The sequence below is a fragment of the Salvelinus fontinalis genome, chromosome 40, assembly GCF_029448725.1.
Source record: "Salvelinus fontinalis isolate EN_2023a chromosome 40, ASM2944872v1, whole genome shotgun sequence".
Classification (NCBI taxonomy): Eukaryota; Metazoa; Chordata; class Actinopteri; order Salmoniformes; family Salmonidae; genus Salvelinus; species Salvelinus fontinalis.
The window spans coordinates 18,205,659-18,227,063 of NC_074704.1; the positions used below are offsets into that span (position 1 = coordinate 18,205,659).

At 43.4% G+C, this 21,405-nt stretch overlaps 2 protein-coding genes across 3 annotated transcripts in view; both read right to left on the reverse strand.

The window, feature by feature from the left end:
• LOC129839978 (rab11 family-interacting protein 4A-like) overlaps positions 1-11,451 on the reverse strand; it is a 70,729-nt gene extending 59,278 nt beyond the window's left edge. For both annotated transcript variants that reach the window (XM_055907735.1, XM_055907734.1), the window contains exons 1-4: positions 11,347-11,451; positions 10,940-11,237; positions 6,847-6,934; positions 4,657-4,742 (exon numbers count right to left, since the gene is read on the reverse strand). In XM_055907735.1, coding sequence (XP_055763710.1) covers positions 4,657-4,742; positions 6,847-6,934; positions 10,940-11,237; positions 11,347-11,360 — 486 coding nt within the window. In that variant the 5' untranslated portion in view covers positions 11,361-11,451. The remainder of the gene's footprint in view (positions 1-4,656; positions 4,743-6,846; positions 6,935-10,939; positions 11,238-11,346) is intronic.
• Positions 11,452-12,488: 1,037 nt separating this feature from the next.
• On the reverse strand, positions 12,489-18,827 carry LOC129839755 (CCN family member 1-like). The gene is made up of 5 exons (XM_055907384.1): positions 18,470-18,827; positions 17,238-17,451; positions 15,807-16,178; positions 15,349-15,527; positions 12,489-14,309 (listed from the first exon to the last, which is right to left on the reverse strand). Exons 1-5 carry the CDS (start codon positions 18,518-18,520, stop codon positions 14,004-14,006), a joined length of 1,122 nt encoding a protein of 373 aa, XP_055763359.1. The 5' UTR covers positions 18,521-18,827; the 3' UTR covers positions 12,489-14,003.
• Positions 18,828-21,405: the final 2,578 nt, after the last annotated feature.

A 21,405-nucleotide genomic window follows, 5' to 3' on the forward strand; every position in this document is an offset into this window, starting at 1 on the left:
GACTGCCAGATGGTGAAGCGTGATTCATCACTCCAAAGAATGCGTTATCATTGCTCCAGAGTCCAATGGCAGCGAGCTTTACACCACTCCAACCGATGCTTGGCATTGCGCAAGGTGATTGTAGGCTTGTGTGCAGCTGCTCGGCCATGGAAACCCATTTCATGAAGCTCCCGACAAACATTGAAAGTCACTGAGCTCTTCAGTAAGGCCATACTACTGTCAATGTTTGTCTATGGAGATTACATGGCTGTGTGCTCGATTTTATACACCTGTCAGCAACGGGTGTGGCTGAAATAGCCAAATCCACACATTTTAAGGGGTGTCCACATACTTTTGTATATATAGTGTATGTAAACTCTAACATTGATTTACCCTGCAATAGATATCTTTCAAATGGTAATATACATTGTTGTCTTCTTCTAATGCCTCTTAAGCAGGTTGACATTTATTGGGATTAGTTTTATCCTTGAGGCAGAACTGTGCGATTTCTGCTAGATGGGCCAGATGCAAAGTCAAAAGTGTCTATATAGTAAAAATGTATCAAAACATAAATGAGCTTTTTGGTCTTATTTAAGGTTAGAGCTAGGCATTAGGGTTAGCAGTGTGGTTAAGGTTAGGGTTAAGGTTAGGTTTAAAATCAGATTTTATTACTTTGTGGCTATGCCAGCTACTAACCTTTGCCTCTTAATGGGAAAGTAATCTAAAAGTAACTGAAAATAATCAGATTACATTACTGAGTTAGGGTAATCCAAAAGTTACATTACTGATTATAATGCTGGACAAGTAACTCGTAACTGTAAAGGATTACATTTAGAAAGTAGTCTACCCAACCCTGCAGCCACCACATATCCTTGCATACCTATTCAAGTAAATACTCAACCCATTGAGTTCCATGCTAATCTGCTAGCATGATAATTCCAAAGTGGAGTTTATTGCAGTTTGACTCTTTAAAACACCAACAAGCTCAGTCCCTGCTCCCTATGTGTCAGTAAAAGTTTACGGTTCCTTGAACTTTGTTCACTTTATTAGCCATTTTCGGCAATTAGATTGGCTTATTTTGAGCTATTGCAAAGAGACAATGACATGTGCAATCCATACTGACACGGATGACCCGGAATGACCAGACACATAGAGCTACATCATAAACTATGACGTCTAATAGTGTAGAAATGTCTGATATGCGATGCTATGTGGGTACGATACGCAACATTGTACTAGCTCCTATATACCAGTGGCAGTTTTAAACGTCAACAGGAGTGGTGGTAGATATGACTCTGTTGTTGTTACCCTGCTAGTGCCACTGTGTAGGGGGTCCCACTCTTTTTGCTCTGACCTGATTCTGTAAACCAGGCTTGTCAATTACAGGAGCCTCTGCTTTCCCCCTGATCTGCTATCTCTCTACCCCTACCTCCCTGGTGCTGCACATCTAGACCAAGCTCTCATCACACACACACACACACACACACAAAACACACACACACACACACAGTCTTTATCACTCTCTCCTCCCCTGCAATGCTGTGTGTGTGTGTGTGTGTGTGTGTGTGTGTGTGTCTGTGTGTCTGTGTGTGTGTGTGTGTGTGTGTGTGTGTGTGTGTGTGTGTGTGTGTGTGTGTGTGTGTGTGTGTGTGTGTATGTGTGTGTGTGTGTGTGTGTGTGTGTGTGTGTGTGTCTGTGCACTCGCTCAGCACAGTATCCATTTGAGTGAACAGGCTAATAAATCCTGTGTACCTCCTCTTACACTAATGAGGTGGATGACACACTTCTCCTCCTCCTATCTCTCTCTCTCTCTCTTAGTTTCTCTCTCTCACTTCTAGAGGATGTACTGTAGCACAGGGATTCTGGGATTCTGTCTCCTCACAATGACAACTAAGTTTTCCCTCCGCAAACCTCTTTAGTCCAGACAGCTCAGCTGGAACACTGGATAACAACCCCACTGTCCCAGATAACTACACTCTCCCACCCAAACTAACCCCCAAAACATCAATACAAAAACAATGTACACTATCTTGATCCTCAAGAAAAAAGCTATTCACACTGTACTTACAAATAGTTCCAAACTTGTACTGTGAATGTATATACGTTCAGCTACAGGTAGAGTCCCTGTTCACCACAGCTACCTGTGCCTATACCAGGTATGAGACACCCAACCTCTCCCAGCATCTAGTGCAACAGGTTGAGTAGACACTAGAGGAGGGAGACGTGAACGTGATCAAATTATACATGACCATCTGACAGTTGGCCGCAAGTCAGCCCCTGGAACTGGAACCATCTTTATCTAGGACCAGGCCAACTCACACATACACCTACACACACCTACACACACACATACACATTCACACACGCATTGAGTGTAGGGCAGTAAGGGAACTCTGTGTGTCTCTATAAGTTGGGCCCCGCACCATTCCACCCATGGCCATGGTGATGACATTTTCTCTTTGGAACACGGTACAAACAGCAAACTATTCACATGTATTAGGTCAGCTGTAAATCAACCAGGCACTATAGCCTCTGTGTGTGTGTGTGTGTGTGTGTGTGTGTGTGTGTGTGTGTGTGTGTGTGTGTGTGTGTGTGTGTGTGTGTGTGTGTGTGTGTGTGTGTGATGGTGTGTGTGAGAGAGAGAGATGGATTCATAGCTTCAACTGTATGGGGGAATTCAGTCAGCTTCGGTTATACTACTACATATACCACCAGGGTCATACAGTTCCATTGCCTTGTGAACGAGACTACCTTAGTTCAATGACATTTCCAGTGAAGGAGACAGAGGCATTTTGTAATGTCAGAGTCACTTTACAAAAGCTATTTCATTGACGGCAGGAGACGGAAATGTATTAAATTACACGCTTTGTATATATTTCAAGAGCATATATATATATTTCTCCATGTGGATAATGACATGGCATTTGCAGCGGAAGCCCTGGGAGAAAAACTCTCTCAATTTGGGTACTTACAGAGAGGGCTTACATAAAAGGATACACAGACGTAATAAAATACAAAAGATATATGTCTTTATCCTATCCTTTATCCTGTAACACTCAGAAATGGGGTCCAAAAATGTAATTGAGCTCATCAAGTGAAAGTACAACTCTGTAACACTGTTGCCATATCAAGATGTGAGAAAACAGAAACGCAAAACATTCATTAGTTAATATCTACTGACATTAAACCAATGCATTAACATTGCTTACATAAAAAGAGAGACCCCTGGCCTAGTGTTGTGGTAGAAAGCGTTACCACACTATATCTTGTTTCCCCAGAGATGACCCGGCGAGTGGGACATTACAATGACACATACTGTAACACCTCTCCAGTGCAGACCTGGGTTCAAACACATTGAGCATTTGCTCTAGCCTGATGGGAAAAAATTATATAATATATGAACCCAGGTTTGCTCCAATGTGGTGAAAGCTTTGGGGGCATCTCTTGGAAACAATGTTATAGACTGTACACCACTCATGACATAATAAGCCAATTATCTTAGTTTACTGACCTTAAATGAGAGAGAAGCGTGAAACAAAGGCCATGTCTACAGAATGGGGCTGGGCTGGGGAGAATCTGGGCCAGCTACTGTGACTACTCTTTGGCAATGGAATGGATAAAGTACGCCACCCTCTGGTCACATGAACTACTTACGCTGAAAAATTGTACTCTGTAATTACACAAACATTTTATGAAATGTAACTTTGAAGTAAACTGCTAGGCCTACAATAAAATCTAAATAAGTAATGTTGGCAAAGACATACATTTGTAAAAGTATGGTGCAACTCACTATATTTGATGTGATGCCTAAGAAGCACTGACTGTATTTTCACCATGTGAAAATTCCAGTTCTTTTGTATTAGCTTTTGCTGTTGAACACGGCCTCCTTGTGGATGAAAAAGAGAAGACACTCAAGCTGAAACTCAAGTTGGTTGGATGTCCTTTGGGTGGTGGAACCATTCTTGATACACACGGGAAACTGTTCCACGTGAAAAACCCAGCAGCGTTACAGTTCTTGACACACTTAAACCAGTGCGCCTGGCACCTACTACCATACCCCATTCAAAGGCACTTACATTTTTTGTCTTGCCCTCCAAATGGCACACATACACAATCCACATCTCAAATGTCTCAAGGCTTAAAAATGCTTCTACACTGATCCCCTTCTACACTGATTGTGAAGGGGATTTAACAAGTGGCATCAATAAGGGATCAGAGCTTTCACCTAGGTTGTTTTGTATACTCAGTGTATAAACCTTGCCAGCATCCCAAATGGTACTCTACTCCCTTTATAGAGCACTACTTTTGACCAAGGTCCATAGAGTTCTGCTCAAAAGTACTGCACTAAGGAATAGGATGGCGTTTGTGAAGCAGACATCCCCTGTTAATCCATTGTGTGGGAGTTTGCCTTGACTCTGGCTAGAGTTTATTTCCGGATTCACGTGCTGACATTAATCTAGGTTTATCCACCGCGCAGAGAGAGAAAAGACTGTGTAAAAATGTAACCACATTATGGGGTTGATTTGGGATGAAGGGCTTAGAAAGTCAAAGCTCTCATGTTACAAGAAAACAACATAGTTTGAGGGTTTCACGCGATTTTTGACTTGGTAATGAAAAGAGGGGTGTACAACTATAGAGGCTGGCCTGGCGAAGGGCACACACACACACATTATGTACCTGGTAGTAGTAACCGTTGTCGGTCTCATAGGGACGCTGTGTGATACTGCGAGGTTCCAGTGTGGTCTTCAGAATCCCCTCACAGCCTGAAAGAGAGAGGGTGAGAAGGTGTTCTATACATACTGTATAGAATAACATGACATTCTTTAAATCCCACTGTCAACTTGTCTCTCCATCCCTGGGTAGCTTTTGTTTCCATCAAATTAAATCCTTGATGTGAGACCTTGTTGTACTTGTTAGCCGTTATATTAGCTTAAAGTAATGAGACATCAAGACAAAAAACAACTGCCACAGTTACATGAGGTAGACTAGTTGAGTTCACAATCCATTTCCTGTAAGTATTTAGGAAACGTGCACTTCTGCACGTGCACTTACTTTTCTCCTATCTATAATTCAACACACACATATTCACACAGACAGTGAGCCAATAGTGACACGGGGGGCTGAAGGAGTGCTTTGGTATGAATTAATGATTGGTTGGGAGTAGGTTAGAAACGCAGTCTTCGGCTTTGTAAGAGGGAGACATGAGGACTCAGCTTTAACTTAGAGTGGGAGTAGACTAGTAGCAGTTTAATCTGACTAAAACAGAGCCTTCAGTCCATCATCTGTGGTTCATCATCATTCACATTTGCACCTGACATGACACCACGCATGCACCGTATTAACAAGGCAAACTCCCTGTGCCCATACCCTGCCTTAGCGTCACTGCACCATCTGTGGGTTGTGGATTTAGCCCCTGGCTGCAGTGGCTGGGCTGGGACCAGAGTAGAGGCAGGTCACTGCTAAGCATGCACACCTGCAGTCAATCAATTACAATGGAGCTCTATGGGGTGAGCGTTAGATGTTAGCCGTTAACGTTTCTGACCCCAGCAATACACAACAATGACCTGGCAGGGCTGATTCCCCACTCATGTGTCCTGGTTGGCTGGTGCCCTACTCATGTGTCCTGTTTGGCTGGTGCCCCACTCATGTGTCCGGGTTGGCTGATTCCCCACTCATGTGTCCTTGTTGGCTGGTGCCCCACTCATGTGTCCTGTTTGGCTGGTGCCCCACTCATGTGTCCGGGTTGGCTGGTTCCCCACTCATGTGTCCTGGTTGGCTGGTGCCCCACTCATGTGTCCTGGTTGGCTGGTTCCCCACTCATGTGTCCGGGTTGGCTGGTTCCCCGCTCATGTGTCCTCTTTGGCTGGTGTCCACTCATGTGTCCTGGTTGGCTGGTGCCCCACTCATGTGTCCTGGTTGGTTGGTGTCCCACTCATGTGTCCGGGTTGGCTGGTGTCCACTCATGTGTCCTGGTTGGCTGGTGTCCACTCATGTGTCCTGGTTGGCTGGTGTCCACTCATGTGTCCTGGTTGGCAGAAATAAGCCTTGAGTGTGTAGCAGGGAAAAACAAACTGACCTGGTTAACAGGGACTCTCTCTCTAGACAAGCCAAAGAGGAGGCTGACCGGTCAGTTAGAGCAGTTATGATGAGTTTGCAGAAACAAGCCTTGAGTGTGTAGCAGGGGAAAACAAAGTGACCATAGTGAAGATGTTAAGATTCAATCATGGGCAGGATTATCATAATGTCAATGAATGACTCACATAGCCCAAGGTAGACTTTTTATTCTCCAAATTGTAGGGCTTCCATTTTGATTGACACTAACTCTCCAGCATCCTTTATGTCTCTCCACTTTCACTTTCTGATGCTGATGCACTCTTTCTTTAGCCTGGCTGACGAGACTCACGTAGTCAGTGAGGGAGAGCTGACACACTGTCTGGACAGGAGGCCGTTGTAAATGCAATATTCAAGCCGAGCTTTGATTGGCTCTCTCAGGAAAAACAATATTCTGGGGGGTTGAACTAGACTAATTTCTTATGAAAAAGAGTACAATATTGTTTGACCATTTTGTAGGTAGGCTATGTATGTATGAACATGTGACTCAACTCTACTCCATGGTAACTACATGGTAACTAGGCAGTAGGAGTTAACCAGCCTCTTCAGTCCCAGCATCTATAACCTGAGTAGGAGGGTAATGGCAGAATAGTGTTGCTGATTGATGCTCTTCTGCCTCAGTGGGAAGACACCATACGCATGTATGCACGACACACATGCACGCAGACACGCACACACACACACACACACACACTAGTAAAACTGAATTATGCAGTTGCCGATGGTTGGCTCCCTGTGCATGCCTCTCAGTCCTACCTTTGATAGTCAGCACTCCATGGCAGAAGTCCTTGAAGTTGATCCTGCCCTGAGCATTGGGGTCCAAGCATTTGGCCAACTTCTTCACCTGGAGACCATGGGACAGGCAACAAAAGGGTTGAACAAAATAACGAGTCATGGGTTCAGCTTCATACAATACAAAGAGAATCTATGCAAACCTACAGATGAAATTGTAAACAACCTTTCGATGTCTGACTCAGATTCTCCATGTTAAGTTGCTGACGTCTCTGTCTGTCCGTCTGTCCGTCTGTCCGTGTGTGTGTGTGTGTGTGTGTGTGTGTGTGTGTGTGTGTGTGTGTGTGTGTGTGTGTGTGTGTGTGTGTGTGTGTGTGTGTGTGTGTGTGTGTGTGTGTGTGTGTGACCTGTAGCTGTGAGCCTCCCACAACCACCTGTTCTAACAGTCCCTCTCTGAGTCAATACTGAGTCACTACAACACACCTCATGTTGTTATGACCTAGAGCTAAAGTACGGCTCTTCACATATAGAGGATCTCACTCATATAGAGCACACATTATAGAATGCATAAGACTGTGTGTATATATATATATATATCTATATACAGTATATACAGGCATATGCATATTGTACAACACCGCTGCAACCAACCAATACATGTCTCTCCCACCATCAACCCACATCCACATCTTTCATGTGGGCAGGAGCAGAGACACAGAGGAACTGTACTGTGCTCCTGAATTATGCATTTAATGCACTTTAGATGGTGCCGGCATCTCTTTCAACTCCTACTGTTAAACTGGGGCTGGTAAAACGGTGTCATGAAATTGTAAATGCTGGGGATAGAGACCTGCTAGTGACTGAGAATGACCGTGTGAATATCAGAGAGATTGTGTGTGTGTGTGTGTGTGTGTGTGTGTGTGTGTGTGTGTGTGTGTGTGTGTGTGTGTGTGTGTGTGTGTGTGTGTGTGTGTGTGTGTGTGTGTGTGTGTGTGTGTGTGTGTGTGTTCATACATTTGTGTGTGTGGCTGAGAATGTGGTGGAAGACAGTTCTTCAACAGACCACACACATACGATGGGTCCTCTTTCCCATCTGTCCAACCTCTGCTATACAGCTGTGCATCACCATCCCTCACCATGTACGCCAGCTGTCAGTCAAAACACACACTGGACGGTCACGGCTCCAACACCCTAGTTACTGTCGGCATGGCAACTGGGTCAACAGGAAAATACTGGGTAAAATGAAGGTCATTGTGTTGGATAATTTGGACCAGTGAGTCTGAGTTTTTAGTCAATTAAACTCAGTTTTGCTGGATTAGAAGGAGGGGGCGGTCAGTGTGACTGTGAGTGCGTGGATAGAGGGAGTGGACAGGATAGGTCAGAATATGGGAGCAGTGAAAGGATGATGTTGAGGTTACGTGTGGCCAGTGGGACACTGAGAGGTCCAGACAGGTTTAATCTAATTTGCATCATGTTCTGTGTGCGTAACTCAAATCAAATCAAATGTATTCATAAAGCCTTTTTTTACATCAGCAGATGTCACAAAGTGCTTATACAGAAACCCAGGCTAAAACCCCAAACATCAAGCAATGCAGATGTAGAAGCACAGTGGCTAGGAAAAACTCCCTAGAAAGGCAGGAACCTAGGAAGAAACCTAGAGAGGAACCAGGCTCTGAGGGGTGGCCAGTCCTCTTCTGGCTGTGCCGGGTGGAGACTATAAGAGTACATGGCCACTAAGGCCAAATCATTCTTCAAGATGTTTCAAACATTCATAGATGACCACCAGGGTCAAGTAATATAGTGGCCCATATGTGGTCTAATAAAACTATTGAGAGAAGCTTTGGGGAAATTGTTTAGCTGAAAAGATTTAGCTTCATCGAGCTGCGTCTTTCTCAAATGCTCATTTAATTTTCACTAAGGTAGTTCCAACATGAGAATTCAGGGTCCATATAGACCTATTCACTACATCTGCTGAGGAGAGTGTTGATGCTACATGCATAGCTGAACACCCACACTACCTACTATTAATAGCACCCCTTTTTAACCCCTATCCACATCATCAAGCGGTACCGGAGCACCAAATCTAGGTCCAAAAGGCTCCCCCAAGCCATAAGACTGCTGAACAATTAATCAAATGGACACAAATGGACTTAGTTTTTACACTGCTGCTACTCGCTGTTTATCATCTATGCATAGTCACTTTACCCGTACCTACATGTACAAATTACCTCGACTAATCTGTACTCCTGCACATTTACTCAGTACTGGACCCCCTGTATATAGCCTCGTTACTGTTATGTAATTCCACTGTGTTACTTTTTATTTTCACTTTATTTTATTTAGTAAATATTTTCTTAACTCTATTTCTTGAACTGCACTGTTGGTTAAGGGCTTGTAAGTAAGTATTTCACGGTAAGGTCTACTACACCTGTTGTATTTGGCGCATGTGACAAATAAAAATGTATTTGATTTGATTCAATCCATGTGCCCACAGTCCATGCAAAGCATCCCAAAGGAACCAATCAGAGCTAATGTTCCAGAGAAGTGATAAGCAACAGAACACGGGGGAGCCAATCAACACTAATGTTCCAGCCCTGTGACATACAGTGGAACACAAGGGACTTGTGTTCAGATGAACAACAACCTATTTTTGGATGGGCCTTACTTCTGTATCATTGTTTATTATCAACAACAGTTAAAACATCAAGACCAAACTGGTATCATTTAGCCAATGACAAAGTCGGGAGTGTATGGGTTGTCCCGTTAAAACTGGTCTGAGATCAGTTTATGCTTATCAACCTCTGGGATGTCGAGTGCATCCATCCCCAACTCACAATCAGAACAGTAGGACACACTGCAGGACAGTGGACTCCTGTAGAGCTACGCAGATCTGCCTGTTATGCATACTATGGCACCCTATTTTGAACAGGGGGACCAGGACCCATAGGGCTCTGGTCAAAAGTAGTGCACTATATAGGGAATAGGGTGCCATTTCGGACACAGCCTATGACTCATTCTTACTGGAAAAAGCCTGTGTGGAGACAGGCAAAGTGGTCTATTACCAACCTAATTACATTTACAAAGATACAGAGCACCAATTAAAATGGTTCATTGTTCACATACAGAGAGTGCCAATTCACTACACACAATTATTATTCAGACAGAGCAGGTCAGAGAGGGGTTAGGATAAGATAACGTCTCTTGTGTGCTTTGCGATGTTTCTATTCTAGGCAATATATCTGTTTCTGAATCTACACAGGCAGGTCTATGCATGCTTGCTCCCTGCTCACACAATCACTCAGCCCAGTTCAGCAGAGCGCAGCCATGCCATGACAAATGGCAGAAGGCTTGTGTTAGGCCTAATTTATAACAGAGAAAACTCCTTTACTAAAACAAACCTGTCTGTCTATGTTTATTACTATGTTGAGGCTGACACATTATATTAAATATCAAAAGGCTGATGCAATTGAGAGCTATTGGCTATAGTTCATTAATACTGCTAGAAGAACACAATTAGCCTATTTTCCAGTCTCTCTCTCTCAGTAGTTGACCTAATTTCTCTACCACAAAATAACACATTTGGACGAAAAGGAGTTTCACTTTTTGGCCCAAAATTAGAGCCCGAATACACGGATTGAGAGTGAAAGGCTGAATCAGATTATCTCAGCTGGAAAGTGTTACTGAACTCTCCTCCACAGCCACACTGAAAACTAGTTCTAACGTTACTTGAAAATAAAATCTCACGTTTATCTTGTTTTTTAGCATCCAAGTAAATATACCTTTACATGTGTAAGACACTTTGTTTAGCTTTTGGTACACTTTGAACTATGTTTATTTGCACTCAACGCTGTAAGAACGATCAAATAAAGCACACATTTACCAAAATGATTTAGCAAGAGCCTGTTCCACTTTATGGTAACGTTATAGGCTATATGTTTTGAATAGCCAAACATAAATTAATTTGTAAGTAAATATCTATGAATGTGTAATAACATAGTCTGCACGACATAAAACACAACAAGAAACATAGAAACAAAGCCTTTAAAACGTATAAACAAACGCTACTGTAGCGTACTCCATGAAACACCAGGTGATGCTTGATAGGAATTTATATTACCTCGTCTCCTTGGCCGAACTGTGAACCGAGGTCTACGAAATGCTCCACGCGAATGAAACCATCCGAATCCTCGTCGCACACATCGAACACCTCTTTGAGTTTTCTGAGGAACAGCAAGAGCTGCTCCGGTTCGGGAAGGACACTTTCCATCGGAAGTTTGTTGTCCTGAGGTTGAAAACCCGACTTGAACACCGAAGCAGAGGGCGCCATCCCGGAGGCGAGAACCGCCGCTGCGCTGAACGCGCTCGAGAGCAGTGCGTGCGTGACACAATCAGTAGAGCGCGAGGACCACTGGATGCTGCGAGTTGGAAGAGGTTGACATAGATACACAAGCGGGAAAAACCTATAAACAGCAGCCAGGATTAAATGGATAAAAATATAATGAATAGAACGAAAGAATCACTTACTTGAATGGGGACATCCGTCCTAGTCATTATATTTCCATGCGTTTTATCCGATACCTATATGCGAAATCCAGACAGATCATTTTTGATAAACTGGGCCCTGATGACAGGTTGGCTACTGTTAAAAAATCACCACCAGAGGGCGAAGTCGTTCAAGACACATTTTTTGTCCTGAATGAGCAGCCTGCCACACGTTTCAGTTTTTGAGATTTTGATGTCCACATAACATGCTTTTTATTGTAAATGTCTGCATATGATTCTGTGAGAATGTCGATGTTGACCTGTGATATCTCTGTGTACAGTACACTATAAAGCAGATGCTATTCAATACATTTAATAGTAGGTCTAAACCACCTAAACCTCAATGTCTATGGCCCCCATTGGGTCGCTCCATACATTCTGCCCCATGCTGACTGGTCTAGTCCGTGCACCCCCCATAATCCACCCGTACCCTATCTGTTTGTGTTGATGGCATCAATACTGGATTTCCTGTTCAGTGATAAAAAATAACAGAGTGCCTTTTTAGCATCCTTTTCACCCCGCCTCAGCATTAAATGTGTAGTCTTAAAGGAATAGTTTAGTATTTTGTTCATTAGTCCGCTGTTAGTGATAGCTCACCCAAATTACAAAATGGCATACAAGTCTATGGACAAGGTATGACAGCAATCCATGCTTGGTTTTTGTTTACCTGGTCACTGTTTCCAAATCCTAACTTTGTTAGCATGTGTGGCACAAAGGTACTGATATTAGCATTTTTTTGTGTTTACTGACCAAATCATCCTAAAGTATCTCAAATTGATTGTGTAGCTCAGGGAAGTTATTATAGATGATTTGGACATGAAGCGTGAAAAATGCTTGATTTGTGCCAATAGTGGAAACAGTGACCACGTAAACAAAACCAAAGCAGTGATTACTGTCTTACCTTGCCCATAGATTGCTAACAGGGTAAGGAAACCAATATGTAATTTGGGTGAACTATCCCTTTAACACATTCCCAAAAATGTCAGCAGCCAAGTTGGTGTGTTTTGCGAACTATCCCTTTAAGTTTATCAACCTCTTGCTACGGACTAATAAAATGTCTGCCAAATGAAAGAATTTGAAACGATACAAGCCAAGTTTAAATAAAACATCACATGTAACTGAAACTCTATAGCAGGCAGGTCAGCTTTGTATCATGTACAAACCAACATACACTAGTGTCCATTAATAGCTTGGCTACATATTCTCAGTTATGACAAACATACATTTGAAATAGGCGTTGTATTTTACAGTTTTATATTAAAACATTTCATATGACAGTTTTGGAGTAACAAATCATCATTAAAGATGTATAAGCAGAAGTTTTTCGGATTTCACAAACAGCATACAATACATAAATGAATCCCAAACATGTACATAATATTGAAGATTATTCGCCAATGTTATTCATTATTGATTATTCTCTATTATTATTATTATTATTATGTATTCATTATTTTTACTGTTGTTGATTACATTATCTCACTTCCCTTTAGCAACAGTGTCATTCATGCTAATAAAACATAACTGAATAAGGGAAGAGATTAGAGGTCATTTGAAGTGAATTGGTATTGGTCCAGTCATTTCTGAACACGTCTCATTTACAGACAGAGCTCCTTTTAGTACTGCAGTCAGTGGAGACAGGCTATCATTACCATTCCCTGCATAGAGAACTACTTTGTGCACTATATAGGGAATAGTGTGCCATTTGAGACACACATTTCTTTCATTACCACCTCTCACATAAATCTCTGTTATTAGACGGCTCATCATCCCAACTGCACTGAACGTCACTCTCTATTGCAGAGAGTTAGTGTCAAGTTCTTTGGATAAGAATACGAATAAATAATGTTAATATCGCGAGTACCGTGCGTTGAGCTAAATGCTCCATTTTATCAGTCTCTTCGTCAAGACGTTTCAGCCCATCCAGGCTTGATGTCACTTATCTTCTAAAGTCACTGTTCTCAGTGCATTGTGGGATGCCCCGGTATCACTCCAGCCCTCATAGAGCTGGGTTGTAGACTTAGTGCACACCCTAACAAAATGTTTTGCAACGGATACCAAAACAACTATTTCTAATTGAACAACTTCAGCTTGTCCCTCCCTGTGTCAGACTCCTTTCTTCCATTTGGTGCCTAGTGAATATGACCCTGGTTAGTGTAGGCAAAGCATCATATCACTTTATACAGCAAATAACCCTGTACAGTTCCTTCAAGTTCATGTGTTTCTATTCTACAACACAGTGCTGTGTTGTCGTCTGTTTCTCTCTGTCATTGCTGTGGAGGCCTTAGCAACTCGTGGCTGCGTCCTGTTCATTATGTCATACCGTAACTAAACAAAAAGGGCAGGTGGGACTGTAGGCCTCAGTTCAGACCCTTGTCTGAGGAACATTCAGGAGTGGATGGATCACCTGTCAATCAAAACCACTCCATTCAAACATACAGTAAGTACTTTACTATTTGGGGGTTTGCTATTATAGTGCCAGGTTTTCACTGAGAGCCCATTGTGAAGCTCAGTTCTGTTATTTGAGGCCTGCAGAGAAAAACACCCTCAAGGCCCATGGTATTTATTTTTAAAAATGTCACCCTTCCCTTGTCAATGTTCTCAGTCAAGTTTGAGGATTCTGTTAAAACACGATCAAGCTAGTCGATGAACTTATGTGTGTCTCCATACATCCAGTGCTGTGGTGGCAAGGCCACTTCGTTGAGATGGCCGCATTCCTTGCTACACCTGCACGACTGGATGAACATGGCGTCTCTCTGGAAACGCTCGCCATCCGGGCACACAAAAGTCACAGGAACGGTGCGCGTGCGACGCGGCGAGCAGCAGCGGCCATCCGTACACGCGCCGCAGTAATTGGGCCGGTAGAGGCGGACACTCTGACACTCGCCATACGACAGACGCATGGCTTCTGGGGCTTTTGGGGTCGGGGAGCACTTCTTGCCCTTCTGTAAAAGGATGAGGAGGAGGGGGATGAGAGGATGAGAGAGAAAGAGGGAGATAATCAGAGAGGGCAGAGGAAAGTAAAAGTTTCATGCTGTACTGTTGGGGCACCTGTATTGTTTCAATAAAATGACAAACTTTTGCAGACATCTTTAAAATATCTTTGAATAAATGTCCGGAAGGCCTATGCAACCAAATCATCATGAACTTATCACTAACAAAGTGTCAGTACTGAAAACAAAACAAAAAGTTAATTCAATTATGGTAAAGTTATGCAATTAACTGAACACACAGTGACAAAACAACGTTTTAAATCAAACTCACTGAAACTCATTAATCTTGCACTCAGACAGACAGGGGCCTTATTAGTCTCAGTGGTAAATCAGCCATAATCTCCCAGTCCCCAGTTGTTCGTCCCAAATGGCACCCTGTTCCCTATATAGTACACTACTTTTGACCAAAGCCTTATGGGCACTGTCCAGAGCCCTATGGTCCCTGGTCAAAAGTAGTGCACTAAATAGGGAATAGGGTGGCATTTGGGACATAGGCACTGAGCCAGAGAAACAGAGGAGGATTAATATAGACACACCATCTCCCTGGCTGAGTGCACAGGGCCCAGGCGCCTAGCTATGGACAGTTGCTTGGCAGGAATGCCGTGGGTGGGGTGGAGGGGACTATATTTAAAAGGGTGCCACCGCCAGTGTGAGTAAATCAACGCTAGTCTGTTCCCACCGGGACGTGCTCCGCAGAGGAAACAGTCTAGGGGGTTGGGGTTTGTTATCAAAGTGATACCAGATCAGTAGATGATAAGGGAGATATTGTTATTGCCTGGGATGATGACGATGAGGATGATGATGATGATGATGATGATGATGATGATGATGATGATGATGATGATGATGATGACGATGATGATGATGATGATGATGAAAATATGTGCAGTCACACTCTCTTCTCTTGTACTGCATGATTGTGCTCATACTGATTGGCACAGACACACACACTACACAGTTGCATATTGCGTTGTCTAAATAAAGAATTTACCTTGGGTGGGATGGCTACGTCACCGCAGGGCCGGATGGTGCAGAGGCGCGTCTCTCTATCCAGCTTACACTGGGCGTTGTCGTTGGTGATGCGTGAGGACACTCCCATCCCACAGCTTCGTGAGCACTGGGACCAGTCCGTTGTCTGGACAACACACTTCTCCAACGAATGCTTCCATACTGGGAAGGGTGGGAGGAAGAGGAGCGCGGGAGACAAAGGGGAGGAAGGAAGGGAGTTATAGGGAGAATATACCACAGAGGGAAGAAATCAGGATATATGACTGGCTGATGTACAGACAAACATTAGTAACTATCGACCAATAGTCATCAACTATTATACCAAAAATGCTAATAGTGCTAGCGATGATGGCTCAGTGTACATGATAAGCTACAGCCAAGTATCTATCATGATCAATAACAATGCATTTGGTCAATGTCAAGAGTGCAACAGCTCCTCACCGGGCAGGTGCTTGTAGCCCTGTTCATTCTCCCAGCCCTTGCCTCTCTCCACCAGCTCATTGCCCAGTGTGTTATCCGGCTGGTACTGGTCTGGCTGAGGTTTGGGTTGTGTTGGTTGGCGATGTTGCTTGGTGGGGGGAAGGCGCCAGGTACCCTTGTGGCAGTCCACGGTGAAGCAGCACTGCCCAGGCACCCTGAACAACCGGGGGAAGGGGCAGGAGGGGGTGACGGGGGGCAGACGGTTGGCACAGAGCAGGGAACAGCCCACGACGCCGTCGATGCAGGTACACTGGTGTTTACAGCCGGCGCGGAAGTTCTCGCCGTTCTGGTAGATCCTCCCGTTGTACTCACACGTACGACCCTCCTTTCTCGCTGTTAAGAGAGGGAAATGAGGAGAATGCATTGAATTCCATTGACTTCAGCTCAGCACAGTACAGCACAGTACAGTACAGTTAGGTACAGTTCAGTACAACTCAATTCAACTTCATAATTCCTTTAGGGGCAATTTAGATGGATACTAAGACCACTTTGAGGTAGTAACATATATATATACACATACATATACACATATACATACACATTAAACCATCAGCAGGACCAATGAACTGTTTACGATCTACAGTATGCAATGTGCTATCATGTAACGAAGGGGTATTTTGGGATCCCTACTTCCATGTCTCTGGAGAGTCTAAATATGAGGATGTGTTTTAAAGTCAAAGTACAAGAAGCTCCACTGACAATCCCAGGTATGACCGGGAGGAATCTGCCATATACTCCGGTTACACCAGCTGAAACCCCCTTTACGCAATCCTCCTCTTAACAACCAGCCGTCGGCCACCGCACTCAACCCGGGGAGGCACGAGAGGGGCAATAACCGACACTGACATGGCACACAGACTGTAACCCAGAGAGAACATTCAGATCTAGAGGGAGGTCAGAGGTCAGAGAAAGGGCAGAGGAAGGAAGTCTTGTGAGTAAGAATCCAGAAGAGTCTCTGTCTCCATATCACGGACACGATGGAGCCTCCATTCTTAGTCTATGAAGGATTGGAATCTTGGTTTGATGTAGACAGAACTAGTTCCATTTTGGTCTGTGAGATTGAGCTCCATAAGGAATCTACTTTAACATCCAAATGTCCTCCCCCACTGGGATACAACGTGTCAAGTCCTGGGGTTGTGGTGACTTTCAACACATGGTTTAGTCCTACAGTAATGTTTCTTATACATACACCCTAAGATGCTATCACATAAAAACTCAGCATCAACTAACTACTACACATCACACTTGACAAGATATACACATACACTATTTATACCTCATCATAGTTCCAACACTGAACACCTGCGACCTACATTACACACTTTGAATCCTAACACTTTTACAATACACACTTCCAAACGCCCCCACTTCCTCCCCCTATCACAACCTTACCCCTGCAGATGCCCTGGGCCAGGGTCACGTCATTGCCGTAGTTGCACTCCAGTCCCTTGTGGTGGTCGCAGGGCATCGTGGGGCTGCAGTCCTGGTTCAGCTGGGAGGCACACACCTTGCAGCACTCGCAGCCGTCGGCCACCGCACTCACCCCGGGCAGGCACGAGAGGGGCATGGCTGGACACTCACACACCGCCGGGCAGCTGGCACCCACCTGGAGGAGGGTGGGGGAGATAGGAAGGGGGGGATAGAGGAGAGGTTTAGGTTCATAGGCATAAACAGAGAGAAGCATAGGAAAGTAAAGAGATCATTTTTGTCATGTAATTTCTTGCTGTGGTCTGCCTTCATGGGTAAAACACTACTAGTGACAAAGATGTTCTAGGAGTCTATTTTGATCATTTTATATTCATTGTGAGATGTCAACTGATTATTTAACATGATTATTGTGTCCCATTTGGAGTGATGTTGAACACTGTTTACAATGAATTTATGTACTTTAACTTCAATGTGAAGTACCAATTTAATTTGCTCATATTATTTCTACCCCTTCATCCCTGTGGATGTTTTGTTTGTCTAGGCAGCTGTTTAAGTGTTGTACCCAATCCCCTGCCAACTCGTGATTCGAGTCACAGTACATCACTCTTCCTTGCCAACTTCTTCTAGAAAAAAATCTACAGTATGTAAAAGTCCCACCCTCAGACAGTGAGTTAAAGTTATTTGACAAGCACAAACATGCCAATAAAAAAAAGACACAATTCAAGGTAGGACTGGTTGGCTACAAAAATAGTCGGTTACATTTTACATTACAGTGCCCTTATAACTGTGATTATTCCTGTAATCACAGTGTAACAAGTATTGTAATTACTCATTAGTACACTGGGTTAGGGTTAAGGATTACTACTGATAAGTACATTGTAACTAATTGTAACAATGAGTAATTACAAAACTGTTACACTGTAATTACACGAGCAGTTACACAGTAGCGCTGTCTTGTAAAAGTGTTACCAAATAGTCTGTAGGCTACAGCAGTTTGAAAATATTTATCTTCAGGCAACAGAAAAAAAACGTTCGACAAAAGTTTTAATTTGTGTCTCTAAAATACAATTACTTGTGTATGACAGTCAAATCACCTCCAAATGGTTATTGCAAACAGCCTAAGCGCTCCACTCCACATGATTTGCATATGATCAAAATCATACCAATTTGACAGCTGCCAAGGTGATACGACGTACCTGACTGGTGACTGCCATTGTCAAGAAAACAAAGATGACACGTTTTGCCATAATTATTGAAAATTCCAATGAAACATTAGACAGTTGTCAAAAAAAACAAGCTCTGATCTTGTTATTAGTCCGCTTGAAGACAGTTCTGAACTTTTAAAACCTCTTTCAAGAATAGACTACAATCGCACAGTTGCGTTAGATGAATAGAAGTCGTTGAAGTGTAGAGAACAGTTGTTTTTATCCCTTCCTCGAGATCGTCACAGCACTAAAAAAAAATCATTCAACAGAGAGAGTATCCTGATCTACTTTATACCAACTCGTGAGCTCCGCAGAAACTCTGCCCATGCGTCGCCATATGTCCAGCCAATTATCATTCGGGCAGCGGGCCAGACATTCCAAATGGGTGGAGTTAAGGAGAGGGCTACAAATTAATTAGGGGGCGTGCTTGGGGATGAATACCGTCATTCATAAAAATCCGTAGAAGTAGTCCGTGTTTATTTTATTGGCTGGACGAAAATGTAACCGGTGCTTTTAAGTCACATTTAGGTTTACTGACATTCCACCTTTGTAGCCACCGCTCTGCTAACACCAAGATAAATACACCCGGCTTGCTGGTTAGGCAGACACTCCCAGTACAGTACAGTAATACTTAACAACAGCACCTCAGGAAAGGTGAAGCAGTGGTTTTGATACTAGTGTAACAGTACAAAAAAAATTACGTAGTCAAGGTGTAATGCAAAACATTAAAGTTATATTAATAGTATAGGTATTACACGATTTCAGGGAAGTGAGACCTTGTCTACCTACTTGTGGCTTAATAAAACCTTGTCCATTTTATGGACTGCACAGATGTGTTTCTTTACTTCCTATGAACTGTCTACGTTCAGTAAAGAATATGTACTGTCTGGGTCTTGATTGTTTAAAACGACCCCATGTCTGCCTAGCTTTCAGTCTTGAATTGGGGTGGTCTGTGCTGACACAGCCATGAGGATAGACCTTGGTGTATATTGTAAAGTTAATGGTTAACCCTGTTTATTACTAAAAGCCCATTTGAGCCCATTGTGCGTCTTCTCCCAGACTCCCACTCAATACTACATTCCCATTTTTCCCATCAAGTTTTCTTTCTTTGTGGTTAGCTACTCCCTTGTGCTCTTTCCATTCCTGACACACCTCAAACACACAACCCTTATTTGATGAAAGAATGTATGAAATATGATAGGGAGAATGTGCAGGTGAAAACCATATGAATGGTTAACAGTCATATTGGTCTCCTATAGACTGCCTATAGCAGCATTGCTATTGATAGCAACAGTTACTACTCAATAGAGCGTTGTAGTCCATAGAGCTCATATGTAAATAGAATGGCCTCTTTGAACTGGCAGGTGTTTCATTGTTTCTCTTTGAGGGGCAGTGGTTCCTTATTTGAGTTGTGATCCCCGAAAGCCTTTTGAATGAACCTGGTTTCTCTAAAGTTTTCTTCCTAAGTTTCTTCCTTCTAGGGAGTTTTTCCTAGCCACTGTGCTTTTGCTCTTTGGGGTTTTAGGCTTGGTATCTGCAAAGCACTTTGTGATAACTGCATATGTTTGAATTTGATTGATTGCAATATCAGCGATCCGGTAGCGACTAGCCACAACTTACCAGCTAGTCCTGACACACCATTCAGGAAACACTGCTGTAGGGCGTAGAAGCTGTCTGCATCCCAAATGGAATGCTATTCCCTATATAGTGCACTACTTTTGATCAGAGCCCTGTAGGCCCAGATAAAAAGTATTGCACTGTAAAAGGAATAGGGTACCATTTGGGATGCATACGGTCTGTCTGTCACCAGTGGTAATGATGTGACCATTGGAGACGGAAGTCATAGCCCATCTATTTTAATCCAGGGGTACAGGATTTGAGAGACCTATTTAACCAGCGACCACAGGTTTTCGCCACATCACTGAGCTGGACGAGACAAACTGGGACATAGATTATTTATTTTTTTAAACATGCTTTTTCAAAGACTAAGGCACCAGCCCATTTGAGAACAAGTCAAGTTGGAGGTTATTCCTGGTCTGACAATTGTTGAGGTGACTGTCAGAAGCCATATGATAAATAGGCCACCGGAGCACAATACTACGGCTGTCCCAAATGACACCCTATTCCCTATGTATCCCCATTTGGGATGCATATTATGACACAACGGAAGAGAGAAATAGCTGATATTGTGTGTCTAAGGCTAGTCACACAGGTTGAACACAATACAGATAGACAGTGCATTAGAGATTGAGGAGCACAATACTATGGTTGTATCCAAAATGGCTCCCTATTCCCTATGTAGTGCAGTAGTTTTGACCAGAGCTCTATGGGCTTTGGTCGAAAGTGGTCCACTAAGTAGGGAATAGAGTGCACTTATGACACAACGGAAGAGAGAAACAGCTGATATTGTGTTTCTAAGGCCAGTTACACAGGGTGAGCACAAAGCATGGAACAGGATACAGATAAGACAGTGCAGGAGAGAATGAGTGAGTGGCTAAGAGCAGAACGGGGAGAACAAGGAGAGACCAAAGGAAGCGATGGACAAAAAACTGGGCTGAGAAGAAGACTGTGGGAGAAGACTTGCCTGAGAGGGAAGAAGAAGAAATGGAGAAAAAGGAGGCGTACAGGGATAGAGGGGGAGAAGAGGAGAAAGGGAGGACAGGTGTTCTGTGGTAACTGAGTTTGTTTTTTCAAGGGGAGGAGGTAGCATACTCCACGTCTCCTGCTCCACCCCTATATGTGGTGCTACTGACAATATGGCGTGAGGTACAGTATTCCACACAAAAACAAGCTCTGGGGTGAAGTTTCCCCTAGGTACAGACCTAGAATCAGCTTCAACTCCCCAAATCCAAACCTTAAACATTACGGGGAAAGTGTAAAACTGACCCAAGATCATCATCTATAGGCAACTTGGCTTGGTCTTACCC

Coding starts and splice junctions, on each gene's coding strand:
- LOC129839755 (XM_055907384.1), bottom strand. CDS start 18,520: ATGGCAAAACGTGTCATCTTTGTTTTCTTGACAATGGCAGTCACCAGT. Junction 17,452..18,469: donor CAATGGCAGTCACCAGTCAG/GTACGTCGTATC, acceptor ACCCTCCTCCAG/GTGGGTGCCAGCTGCCCGGC. Junction 16,179..17,237: donor GGCCCAGGGCATCTGCAGGG/GTAAGGTTGTGA, acceptor CTCTCTTAACAG/CGAGAAAGGAGGGTCGTACG.